The sequence below is a fragment of the Xiphophorus couchianus genome, chromosome 19 (assembly GCF_001444195.1).
Source record: "Xiphophorus couchianus chromosome 19, X_couchianus-1.0, whole genome shotgun sequence".
NCBI lineage: Eukaryota > Metazoa > Chordata > Actinopteri > Cyprinodontiformes > Poeciliidae > Xiphophorus > Xiphophorus couchianus.
This window is the reverse complement of record NC_040246.1, coordinates 2,483,655-2,496,678: the sequence shown is the minus strand read 5'-3', so window position 1 is coordinate 2,496,678 and position 13,024 is coordinate 2,483,655. Positions and strand designations below refer to the sequence as shown.

The 13,024-nt window shown below is 40.8% G+C and overlaps 1 protein-coding gene across 7 annotated transcripts in view; it reads right to left on the bottom strand.

Annotated features, from left to right (window-relative positions):
• Positions 1 to 621: 621 nt before the first annotated feature.
• numb (NUMB endocytic adaptor protein) overlaps positions 622 to 13,024 on the bottom strand; it is a 57,193-nt gene continuing 44,790 nt past the window's right edge. For 2 of the 7 annotated variants that reach the window (XM_028001310.1, XM_028001311.1), the window contains 8 exons: positions 10,961 to 10,993; positions 10,187 to 10,261; positions 8,012 to 8,152; positions 7,652 to 7,856; positions 6,255 to 6,554; positions 5,191 to 5,334; positions 4,704 to 4,850; positions 622 to 2,846 (listed from right to left, as the gene is read on the bottom strand). In XM_028001310.1, the coding sequence (XP_027857111.1) occupies positions 2,107 to 2,846; positions 4,704 to 4,850; positions 5,191 to 5,334; positions 6,255 to 6,554; positions 7,652 to 7,856; positions 8,012 to 8,152; positions 10,187 to 10,261; positions 10,961 to 10,993 (1,785 nt within the window). In that variant the 3' untranslated portion in view covers positions 622 to 2,106. The remainder of the gene's footprint in view (positions 2,847 to 4,703; positions 4,851 to 5,190; positions 5,335 to 6,254; positions 6,555 to 7,651; positions 7,857 to 8,011; positions 8,153 to 10,186; positions 10,262 to 10,960; positions 10,994 to 13,024) is intronic. The other 5 variants (XM_028001312.1, XM_028001315.1, XM_028001313.1 and 2 more) reach the window with 5 other exon arrangements.

The following is a 13,024-nucleotide window of genomic DNA, read 5'->3' as shown; positions in this document are numbered from 1 at the left end:
CTTAGAGCCACTTTAAAATAAAATTAACGTGTTATATCTTACAGCAAGCACTGATTTTTATGCCTCAAGTATAAAACGAAGTAAAAATCAACAAATTTTTATTAGAACCATTAAGATATATTGCATAAAAAAATTAAATGTGAACAGTCTCATTAGCTGTAACATATTACAGCACATTATCAGGGCAGGGTTTGAAAATGTATGGAAGATGAGTAGCACCACTGGGAAAAAAAGACTAACTAGAGAATAGAGTTTTTTTCCCCTGATAACTTCAAAATTAAAATCGTTCAAAATGTTCATGTCAAAGGAGGCTATTACCTCTAATCATAGAGCTAGCGAGTGTTGCTCTACAACAAGCCAGCAGAGATAATCAACTGATAGACAGCCTTACCTTCATATTTCTAGTCAGCAGAACTCCCCTTCCGCATGCAAATGGAAGCATACAGGTAAAAATATTTAAAAATCTGTGGCAATGGTTGTACAAAAACTAAACACCAGACATCACCCTGAACACGGTGAAATGTTCCAAAATAAAATTAAGAAACAGACTCCAGAAGAGCAAAATGGTAGAACCTGCCCCAAAAAACAAAAACAGTGGAAACTGAAAGTCACAGCAACATATTCACACTTTTCAAACTTTTATTAGTAAAAAAACAAAACAAAAAACTTGTATCCTGTTTCTCCACTCTGTGTTGGTCATCATGTAGCAAAATGTAAAAAAAAAAAAAAAAGAAATTAAAAGAAAAATAATAATCATTTGCAGAAATACTTTTATCCAGGCATTGAATGAGAACAAATCAGGAACACAGACTGCTTTTTCTTCTATCACCATAAATTTATTCAACCCCATTAGCTTCAGGTTTTTTCTCCAAAGAGCTGGAATAAAGAAATGAAATACTTACAAAATGGAAAAGTAGATCAGAGAATTGATCGTATTCGCAGGTTTGATTAAAGAAAAAAAGGAGAAAAATCAAATAGAGCGGATGGGGAAAAGAAATCTTCTTCTCCTCCCAGTGGGTTCTGCTGCCCGTCAGAGCTAACAGTATGCTAACGGAAACCGGGCCGGATCAGCTACCACAGCACCATGTTTGACCAGCCCATGTTAATCAAGCTCACAAATGATCCGGTTTAGTGCATGTGCAGAAAAAAAATAATAAAACAAACAAAAAAAATCAACTATATTAAAAAAATCCCCCGGGAGGAGGTGGTAAAACCAGATTGTTAAATAATAATATAAAACAAGATTGGTGCTACAAAAAAAAGTACTAATTTGTCCTAAATCGTTAAAAATTAAGGACAAGTAAGAGACCATATAGGCACCACCACCATGGCCGAGTTCAAGCTGATTGTTGCTGCAAAGATACCCTATTTCACGGTGAGATATTGTTTTTTTTTCCCCATTCAGTTAGACGATGCAACAAACAGCATCAAGATTTTTTGTTAAAAATTAGGGGGAAAAAATGTACACTCAAAAAAGCAGCTATCCCTCCACAAAAAAAATCTCTTTACATCACATTAAAAATTTGCACTGCTGTGAGCTCTGTGTACAGTATAGATTCTTTAGATATATATATATATATATATATTTATGTATAATATACATGATCTTTTCTTGTGTACATGAACATTGTAACTATCCCGTGCCTTTGGCAAGATTACTTACAACTTTTCTGTTAGATTCCAAAGCTATTTCAAATATACTTGATGCATAAAAATAAAGATTTTGGCATTGTCTGGCTCTCGTCTTCTCATCTGGAAGTTGAGTTCTCTCAGTGCTGCGTCCCTCGCCCGCCAGCAGAGGGCCTCGGTGAGCGAAGCTAGCTGGCAAAAGGGAGTGGCTCTCCACAGGGTAATGATAACCTTGCGCTCCACAAGCACAAACAAAACAATACAAAGGAAATGCCTGAGGAGCCGTGAATGTCTTCACAACAACCTGTTTTGTTTTACTTTTTTTTTTTTTTCCCCTTGACGCTGCACGGGGTTTGTTTTGCTTTTTCGCTCCGACCACCCCTGCAGTGGGTGTCCAATAAAACGCCAGCAGGAAAGGGCGGGGCGACCCCGTCGAGTCCGCCCCCAGCCACCCGGTGCTTTCTGATGGCACTGCGATCACAGTTGGATCTCAAAAGTCTTGTGCAGCTCGGTGGAGAAGGGGTTTGTGGGGGACGGGGTGGTGCGCTGGTGCGGGCGGTTCTCCAGCGCCGCCCACTGGGCTTCGAACGCGTCTTCTTGCTGTGCCGGTGCAGGCTGGCCATACTGGGAAGACGAGGCCGCCCAGCCTTCGGGGCCGTTGAAGGCGGCCCTGCCGTTTGGGGGCTGGATGTGAACCTCGGTGGGCGCCGGGGGTTTGACGTACGGTGAGACGTTATTGAAGACCTGAGCGTCACCAGTCTGTGGCATGGTGGCGGTGGCCGGGATGGGAAACGGCTGCGGTTGGGTGGTGGAGCCGAACACGTTGGCCACCATCTGCGAGGGAGTTATGCCAAACACGGGAACACTGGACTGGGGGAACGGCAGACCGTTGGACACCGGGTAAGAGGCCGCCGCTGGGGGGTGGAAAGCAGTTTGGCGGGGGGGCACCATGGGGACGGAAGGGGCCAGGGAAGGCATAAAGGGCACTGCGGGAACGACGGGGACTGGAGCCATGGGCATATGCTCCGGGGCAGCGAATGGCTGTGGGGGAGGCGTGCCTCCCGCTGCGAGTGGTTTAGACTGCGGCGCGCGGACTGATTTGGTGACTTCTTCCAACCAGCGGTCGGCTTCTGATGGCGTGCGTTTGTGGGCGGACATGGCTGGAGAGGCAGTGGGAGGGGCAACCATCGCTGGTGTCGCTGATGTCCAGTCTCCTCCTGATGTAAGAAAGAAAAAACAAAGACACAAAAATGATGCTAGCAGATCAACAATGGCCTGCAATAGAGCTTGACCACATGCTGTCTTTCCCAATTTTGTCACTAGACAATTTCTTTTATTTAAAGAGGAAATATAATGTATTTTTCAAGCACAATCAATTAACTGTTTCCTTCAGTCGTTATAAAAACGCTTTATATATCAAATATGACTTAAAACAAAATTAACTTCAGAATGTAACACCTTAAAAATGGGCCTCTGTCTCTTTAAAAACTCCTGCTCTTTCTGAAACTCCGCCTTCAGGAAGTCATCACAACATGGTTCCTCTATTAACCCTTTAACAAAGTTTTTACCAGTGTTGCACTGAGAAGTAGCTCCTATAATGAGCTCCGCAGGTGAACAGTTCCACCAGGTAATTGCTGCTGGCTAGTCTGAAGGAGCTGAGTGTTGGAGTTGAAAGGTTGCTCTGAGAGATGGAAGAACTGAAACTGGGAAGCTGCAGCTCTGAGGAGGACCTGCTTGTAGGTCCCGCCAAGTATTTTGCATAGCTGTATGGTTGCCACGGGAGATTAAAGGATTTCTCTAACATGCATGAAAGAATCAAGGCAACACTTCAGATATGTTTTTGATGAGGGGATAAATACATACATAATGTACATAATACTGCCCCTTTAATAAAACAACACAAATTAGTGCAAAAATGTGAAGAAGGAAAAAATGATACTAGGTTTTTGAAACTGTGTTCTCTTCCTGCATTTGCCTTCATCCATATTTACATCCACCAAATAAAGTGCTTTCCACAAAAACCAAGAAAAGTTTCGCTCTGGTTTTGAACTCAGTCTTCTATAAACATATTCTGAAGGCACTTTGATGTTATTTTTAAGTAACTGAGCTGATGGAGAATAACCCAGCTGGTTTTTGTCCTGATCCAAACTTCTTACCAGTTGGTGGCAATAATAATAGACCATGCCGCAGTAAAACTCCAGAAAAAGAAAAAGGCAATTGGTTGCACTGGAATTTATTTATGGGTATTAAATTACAGGGGTCTGAATACCATATTTTCTAAAATATTTTTAAATTTTTCAAAACCATGCACAATTTTCCAGCCATTTCACAATTATGCATGTGGTTTACTTAAAATCCCCCAAACCTATTTATGTTTGAGGAAAATGTAAAAGAATTTAAGAAGTGAAAGACGCTGGAAATGTTTTTAGTGCAGAAGCTTCTTTTCTCACTAAATATCCTGATATTGGTGGTTAAGCTGTGCTCTACATAACAATCCTATTCAGTAGCTGTGTTTCCATCCAACTGTCATGCGAATATTCAGTAAATGTTTAAAATTTGGCAAAAAAGAAAAACAAAAAGTTTTTTAAAATATTTTTTTTAGAGTCTTCCACCACCACCAGAGGATGGGAGAGCTCCATCCCTCCAATCCCAGCTTGGAGTGCCTCCAGGCGGTCATTCCAGGCTGACGCCAGACTTCCCAGTTGGAGGTTTGGACTTGACAAAATGTAACGGCCTGTTACTGGCTTTCACAGCTGTTGACTGCAAGACGTGTTTATGATGTTTTTGTGTTTTCATGATGTAAAGCACTTTAAACTGCCCTGTTGCTGAAGTGTTCTACAAAAATAAACTTGATCGATTTAGAAATTTTTTTCACGTTTCATGCCTCTGGTAAGGCACAGACTGGCCGGTGAATGAGATGATTGGCTGTGTCAAGCGAGTGAAACTAAGAAACAGGGCACTTTTTAAAATTATTATTTTTTACAAATCAAAAGTGTGACGAAACATCCATGATAGACGTGGACTTCACTCTCCGAGTGAACAGAAATCTCAGTCTCCCCTGCAGAGCCGCTTACCTGGGAGGACTGGAGCAGCGGGCCCCGCTGGGTTTGCGGCCCAGGGGTTAGTCTCTCGCGTAGGCAGAGCGGGGTGCAGGACGGCGGGGATGGAGGCGGCAGCAGCGGCAGTGGCAGCAATGGAGAAGGCAGGCAGGGTGCCATTCACTAAAGCCAATAAGAGACAAAAGCTGACGCAAGCTCTGAAAGATGGAGGCGATCTTTCCTTAGACCTGCAAAGCTGCCATGCTGTTAATAGGTAGCTTGAGGTGCTAATTGCTTCTTTAACACAAGTGTTAGAAACTTTAAAGCGAACAAACAGAGAGGCAGGCATTAAAATATAAAGGTAGATGCAAAATAGAGTGTAGAAGTGTGGAACAAATTAAATTTGTTTATAATCTGATATCAAAGCAAAATGTCTATATCTGACATAATTTGAACTAATCGCACTGAAAAGGGAGTGTGTGGCCAGAGTGTGTGTCACAGAGCAGATAGGAACAGGTTTTACCTGGTGCCACAGGGGACTGAGGAGAGGATGCCGGTTTGGGCATCGGAGCAGAAGAGAACGGGTCCTCAGGGGGCCCGCTGAACGCCGTGGCGATCTGTGTGCACAGCGAACTGATGCTGTCGTTTTCTCCTTCCACCTCAGGGACTGCAGGGACAAGGATGCAGAGAGTTCAAATACATGCACAGAATTCATCCCAGTACACAAGAGTGTCACATTTGTCTAGATGTGAATTGTGCTTTTCACACATTGTTGATTTTTAAGGAGTTATCTGCTTATAAAAAACTGGAAAAATACTGTATTTTTGTCCTTTCTTAAATATAAAAACAATCCATAAAAGGGTTTAATGCTGTGCAATGAATTTTGACACCTGACCTATTATAGACTGATCAACTGTCTCCCTTTTCTTAAAAAAAAAAAAAACGTTTTATCTATTATTCAAATGTAAATCAGAAGCCACATACATAATTCTTTGTAGTTTAGCGAGTCCTTCTTAATTGATTAACAGGAATTAACGAGGCATCCAGGAAGTTATTCATCAAAATCTCCAGGAGTTCATGATGCCGTTTTTTACCTTTTCCTCATACCTCCCTGTAAATAGGATAGTTGCTATGGAAACTTGGTGACCTCAATATGGCGCGCTTTTTTACTTTACTAACATTTCCCCCACTGCGTGCCTGATGGCAAAGATGAAATTTAATTATTGCCCTCACTGGAGTTAAGGTCAAATTTTCATATTAAAGTAGCTTGTTGTAGGAATTCTCCTGACACAGTCTGACCCATAGCTGCCTTACTTCAAGGGAATGTTTTCATGTCTTTCCCATTTTGAAGAGCTGCTACTAAAACCTCAGAGAGACCAGAAGTCTTAGGCTACAAATTAAATTCCCAACCACTAATAAACCTAATCAGCCAGTGTATTCCAGCCATTTCAGGACTTTCAAAGGTTTTAAAGTATCTTTGCTCCATAGCGAATCCTTTTACCCAACACTAGAGGGAAACAATGCACAGACTTTATAATACTCAGATTTCTTTCCGAAGGTTTTTCAGTAATGTGTTTAAATCATCACCTGTGTTTTTAATAGGGAAGTCAGATTTTCGCTGCATGGTGGAGGGCAGCTCGTTCATGCGCAGCGATAGCTGTCGTTTGAAGGGGGAGGTCTTCTGGCTGAGGGCCGGAAAGCCCCTGAAGGAGCCCTGGCGGGCGAGGGCCTCGGCCGGCGCGTGTCTGCGGGGTATCACCTGAGGCCCCAGCGCGCCTACGGAGAGAGGCGGAGAGGACGAGGGGGACGGGGAGCTTCCTGACTGGAGCACCGAGGAGTTTGTCACGCTGTTGGCAGAGTTCCCGACAACATTCACGTCTGTCTCTGCTGGTAAAGAGAAGGAGACAATGAGGTAACAACCTGCTGAAGAGCTGAGACTTTTACATATGGTGCAGCTAGGAGGCAAGTTTCTGGAAAGTTATTAGTTTCAAGAGACTGCTATTGAAATCAACTTTATGTTTGTGGGAATGTCTTGAAATCCAGAAGATTTGGAAGGATGTTATTAGGTGTCTATCTGAATTGTTTAGATAGGGACCTTTAATAGGACCTTTAAAGTCCCATTAAAGGTTAAAATCTGTGTTCTAGGAATATACCCAGTGGAATTTAAACAATCACAGACTAAAACTAAATTGATAGATTACGGACTTCTTCAAGCCAGAAGATCTATTGCATTAAGCTGGAGGAGCATGGACGACCCCTCCCTGGGACTCTGGAAGAAAGAAATTGCAAATCCGCTCAGACTGGAAAGACTGACATACATTGCCAAGGGTAAACAGCGAGACTTTGAGAACCTCTGGGAGCCACATATGAGGATCATAGAGACTAAGGTGGAGCTTATTAATGGGTGTCTTGGATGGATGTCTTGACTACAGTTTCCATTTACATAGTCTTGTTATTTTTCTGTCTTAATCTAAAGGGTTTTGTATATTTTTTTAACTAAACAAATGCAGGTTTGAATGGTGAGTGCGTGAGTGAATGTAAATGTGTATGAGTACATGTTTACAATGTTAAGTTTGTTGTTTGTAAGTTTGTTGTGTCCTAAAAGAGAATATTCAATAAAATATATAGAAAAAAAACTTTATGAATCCATCTATTTTCTATATCTGCTCAACCCCTGCTGAGGTGAGAAAGAAATAAAACAAAGCAACAAAAGAAGGAAAGAAAAGATAGATAAGAAAATAAAAAGAAAGACACAAAAAGACAGAAAAAAAAGAAGAGAGAAAAAGATAGAAATAAAGATGGAAGAAAGTAGTGGCATAATGACAAAAGAAAGACCAAAAGAAAAAAGAATAGAAAGGAAAAGACAAAAAGAGACAGATACAGGAAGATAAAGACAGAAAACTACAAACACAGCTCTCGTACCAACTACTTAGAGATTCATAACGAGTTCTAAAGTCTAACTCTCCAACCATTAAAGTACGCACCTTTCTTAGCATCCTGCAATTGTCTCATGACTTCTTCCCTCTCTGCAGCCTCCGTTGCTGTGGTAACACGAAATGAGCCTTCCCGAGTAAAAGTGGTTCTGTTAGCATCAAAGGTTGCCGTGACGCCGCACTCCTTCTCCCGCTTCTGTTTTCGCTCCAGACAAGCGGCAAACGCACAGCCCACAGCGTGGCTGAGCCGCTCTCCCTGACGACACAAAGGATGAAGATTCTCACCGCAGCGCCGCAAAAAGTCAAAAACACTGAAGGCGACAGCTCAAACTCGTCCTCAGAGAAGTTTGAGCAGGTCTTCCTATAAAGTGCCATGAGCATAGAATCAGCGGTAACTGAGCTAGTTCTTACTGAGTCTTTAATGGCCATGAAACAGTGGCAGATCCAGCGTCGCGTGGTGCCGTCCCTGCAGATGTAAGAGAACGCCCTCTCAAAGTTCCTGTCAGGAGCGCAGAACGAAACCTTCTCTATCGTCTGATCCAGGATCAGGTCCTGCGGAAAGCAGTTTCTATCGTTAGCATGGTCAAAGCTGAGAGCTGGGAAATAGAATGATATCAAAACGTGAGCTCAGTTTTATTCATGTTGGTCTTTAAATCAGTGTTTTCTCATCAACTAGATGAAACAATTTCTTGTTCCAAAACAAAATTCAAAAATGTATTGGCAAAAATATGCATCTTATATTAAACATGCATGTTAATACTTGACATGTTTGAAAGATCAACTTTCTCTGAAAAACCAAGTTGGACCAGCAAAGTCGGCAGCTGTTAAAATTCTGATTTATGGGCGTGCCGAGTTGGCGTAGTGGTTAGCGTGACCCATATTTGGAGGCCTTCAGTCCTGTCGCGGGTTCAACTCCCGGACCCGACGACATTTGCCGCATGTCTTCCCCCCTCTCCTGTCAGCCCACTGTCATATAAGGGACACTAGAGCCCACAAAAGACCCCCTGGAGGGGTAAAAAAAAAAAAAAAAAAATTCTGATTTACTGATTTAATAATGTATTATAGATTTACTCTATAATACATTATTTATACATTGAATATAGTTTATTTTTATCTTTTTATTCTTTCATTCACATTTTCCCTCAAATATATAGTTATAAATATATATAAATAATATATATAAGTTTTGGGGGTCAGACAGCTGACCCCAAAAACTGAGATTTTTTTTTAATGTCATTACCAGATACTTCCAGCAGATGTCAGTATGACTTCTTATTTAATTCCATATAAACAAGTCATTAGTACCACATAAATGTGCACAGGGTACATAATGACAAAGAATTGCATCTTGTAGGTCATTTGAGCCTTTTTACCGTAGATTTTTAAAATTATAATTAATATATAAGGTCAGTATACTCAATATTTACAGCTTAAACATACACATAGAATATTTTCACATTTTGTTACTTTACCACTTACAAGGAAGTTTTGTTTACAAACAAATGTGAAAATTAGGAAAAAGGCAAAAGTCATAAAATACATTTTCTTTCCACATTGAGTTACATATTTCAAGACTTTATCTCTTGCAGTGTTGATGATTATGGCTTACAGGTAAGGAAAACACTAAATTCAGTGTTTCAGAAAATGTAAACATTACATAATACCAACTAAGCTGACCAGTCTAGGCTAAAATCTGGTTCTGTAAGCTACTGATCCAGATTGAGTAATGACTTTATACAAGATGACCAGCTTAAAAAATATTGAACTTTTTCACAGCATTTAAATGTCAGATATTCCTATATTTTACCAAAGTTTTACGTGACAAACCAAAACACGGTAGAATACAATTAATAGGGTTTTTGAAAGTTTCACCAAATCAAATTTAATACTTTTTAAGACCAATATTAATGAAATTTAAGACCTGCATCTTGACAGAAAGGTACAAAAGATAATATACAAATTGACAATAAACTTGCACTTACCCATGAGAGATGTAAAAAAAAATAGCTAGCTAGCTATCAAGGGTATTTTAGCAGCTAATTACTGGTAACCTGGCGGTTACCAGGTAACCGCCAGGTTACCAACCGCCTTGAGTCACAGAACGCAATGAATATGTTTCAAACTTTAGCCCGACAGAAAAAGTCCAATGAAAAAAAAAAGTTACATAGAATATAAGAAATTAAATGGCTACCACAAAATGTAGCCCTATGATTAATGTATTTAAGGCCAACTACCACTTTTTTAAAAATGAATTTAAGACAATGCAAGGCCTTAATTTTCCATACTTGAATTTCAGACTTGATTTAAGTGAAATCATATATGGCCTTTAAGCATTTTGCTCAATTTCTTGAAAATTGAGGATTTGCATTCAGTCCCTCAGAGTCAGTGAAATCCAGAAAAACGTTCCACTGCAATTACAGCTGCAGAATCTTTGGAGGGTTTGTCTCTAGGAGGTTTTGTACTTTAACGTTCTCAAATGTTTACAGATTCTTCATTATATGGAAGAAGAACATTGAGATTTCTGACTGGATTTAAGTCTAGAGTTGCTTCTCCAGGCTTCTCCTACCGGGTTTTCTATTGGCTTACCTTTGTTTTGTCATCAACAACACGAAGACCATCAGCTGACACCCACAACACAGCTCGCACTGCCTTCTTCCCAGCCTGCAAACACACACACACACACACACACACACACACACACACACACACACACACACACACACACACACACAAAGCAATGCGTTACAAAACAAGAGCTTCTCCAACATCCCACAGGATTACTTTATTTTTATACATTCCTCTGCACCTATTCATGAAAAATATTAGGACAAACACACACGCACACAAACAGAGCACACCTGTGAATAAAAGAGATAGCAACTAGTAAAAAAAGCAACAAAAAAAAATGTCAAGAAGTGTTTTCAAAGATCTGTGCCACGCAGGAGGAGATAAATTTGATCAAGAAACCAAAGAGGGATTGGTGTGAGATTCTGTGGATTGATGCAGCAGGTAGTGATGACCCCTATTGGTTAGAATAGCAACAATGAAAAGGGAAATATCCGCTGTTCCATTGCTGCTTCATGGAAGAAGGACTGAAGGAAGAGAAGCCTGTTAATACCAAAAACACAAACACATGGGTGACTTAAAGATACCCTGCCCCAGCCTAAACCACCCCACCTGCTCAGACACATGCATCGTTGTGTTTGTCCAGACTCACTAACCACCCCTCATTTCCCCCATGTGTCCATGTGCTTCTTCCAGCCATCAGGTGTGATCAAACAGTGAAGTGCAAAAAAAAATGATAAAGCCAGTGAGAAGGAAAGGAGAAAAAACACTTAGAGTCACAAAGCAATAACTTACTTTCACAAAGAATCCTTTGAAGAATTTCTTGTCCTGGAAGTGGATGTGGCAAACAAAAAAAAACCCAAAAAAAAGAGGGCGGAGGGTGGGTGAAAGGGTTGGAGGAGATGGGGTCGGGGGGAGAACAAGGAATGAAAATGTTACCCAAGTCATCTAAGAATTGACTAGAGCCAACAGGATGGGGTTTGATTCGAAGCTTGTTTGGTTTGGTGAAGTTGAAGCTGAGGTTATGAGTGAGGTGAGTGATGCTTTTATTCAGTTAGCGCCGCATGAATTCACTTCAAAGTTATCTATGGATGGATTGATGGGGGGGAAGAGGGACACTTTGTTGGAGTTAGTAGAACCGTAAAGGAAAATCCCGAAAAGAGTTAATGCTCACCGCAGAACCCTTCTGACAGCAGGAAGTGACACCGCTTAGTACAGAAACAGATATCTTGCTGGCAGTTTTTTAAAGCATATTATCACTTAAGAACTCAAATATAACAACAGTAATAAAAGTATTTGCATATTCATTTGTATTGGTATGAGAGAAGACGTACTCTTTGGGTGAGAGCGGTTGCTTTAAAACACAGTTTTACTATTCTGAAAACAAAGACATCGACGTTGGGATTCAACGATGAATTAACAGACCAATAAATCTGCCCCAATTTCCCTAATTTTGTGAGATTGGCGACCGGCTGACACATGTCAAACCAATAGGTGCCCCACTCTTGCCAACTTAGACACTTGACTGCAATATTTAGCAACTTAACCAGAGAAAAAGAAGAATAATTGGTGTCAGCCAAAACAGGTCAGGGTTTTTAAATGTTGGTGATTGGCCAAAAATCTGCAATTAATGTACCAATAATTGATGTTGTTGGACTTACAGAAACAGTTTTCTCTGTACGTTCCCTTGAGAATGTAGAGCCTTCCGCATCACTGTGGTTTCCAGAAGGCTGAATTTATAACAGATAGACACTAAACAGGATCAAACGGAGCTATTTTCTGTAATTATCTGCTGAAAGTCTTGCTCTCTCTTCTAGCCTGAATAACCCGCCGACATGTCACATAAATACAGTTTACAGTTAAATTGCTTCAGACATTTTTGTGCTTATCTGATTTTATTTTTAAATGTCTTACTTAAAATGGGGGGAAAAGGGCAAACTTTAATGTAGATACAACTTCCACATTGAAAAGACTCATTATTTTAAAAAGAATATAGTTACAGAGTGTAGATTTTAAACTTAACGTAGCATGTTATATTAGAAATTTGGTATATTTAGCTTTACTAAATATACACAGAAATGTATGCGTTTCCTAAAGTTCTGGTTTCCAAAGTTGGGGTAAAGACCCCTGATGGGTGTTTATTAATGATCATCAATGGGCTCTTGAGGTTCCCCACAAAATCAAAGTATATCTAAACGATTCTAAAACCGCATTTAAGCGAAAGATCTTGCAACACAGATCAAAAACAAAACATTGTCAAATAATTCTGGTCAGAGCCTGTCAAGATGGAAAAACTTATTCCTGTCAGCAGCCCATGTAGTCCATCTCTACCTCTTAGTCTTTCGGGAAAGGATAACCTCAAGTCCCATTTTATTCTTTCTCGTCTGATGTTCAGACAGAGATCCGATCCGTCCGCGGTTGCTCAGCAGACAGAAACAGACTGCTGCAGACGGAAGACTGACCTCTGGCTCAAGCCTGTGACTGTTCGCTGAGTCAGGCGGTTCGAGTTCAAACTGCAGCAACCACTTTAAACAAGAAAAAAAACACAAAAGAAAAACCCCAACCAGACCAGACCATGTCTTAATCCCTTCTCTGCGTTCACATGCTTGCTGCGAGTTGTTCTCCGTCCCATAAACACTGAAAAGGAGTGCCGTTCGGCTCCTGTTACACGGCCGCGGTGCAGACGCCTCACGTTAACGCATGATTAAGCATGTCAACCAGAAATGGACGTTCATTTGGTTGTGAGTTGAGTTCTTGCTAGTGCATGTGGTGTTTCTGTGGGAGCCACAAAGACGAGCAGTGATTGTATTAGTAGGATACGGTTAGGGGAACAGAGTCTAGAATAAAGAGAGCGCTACA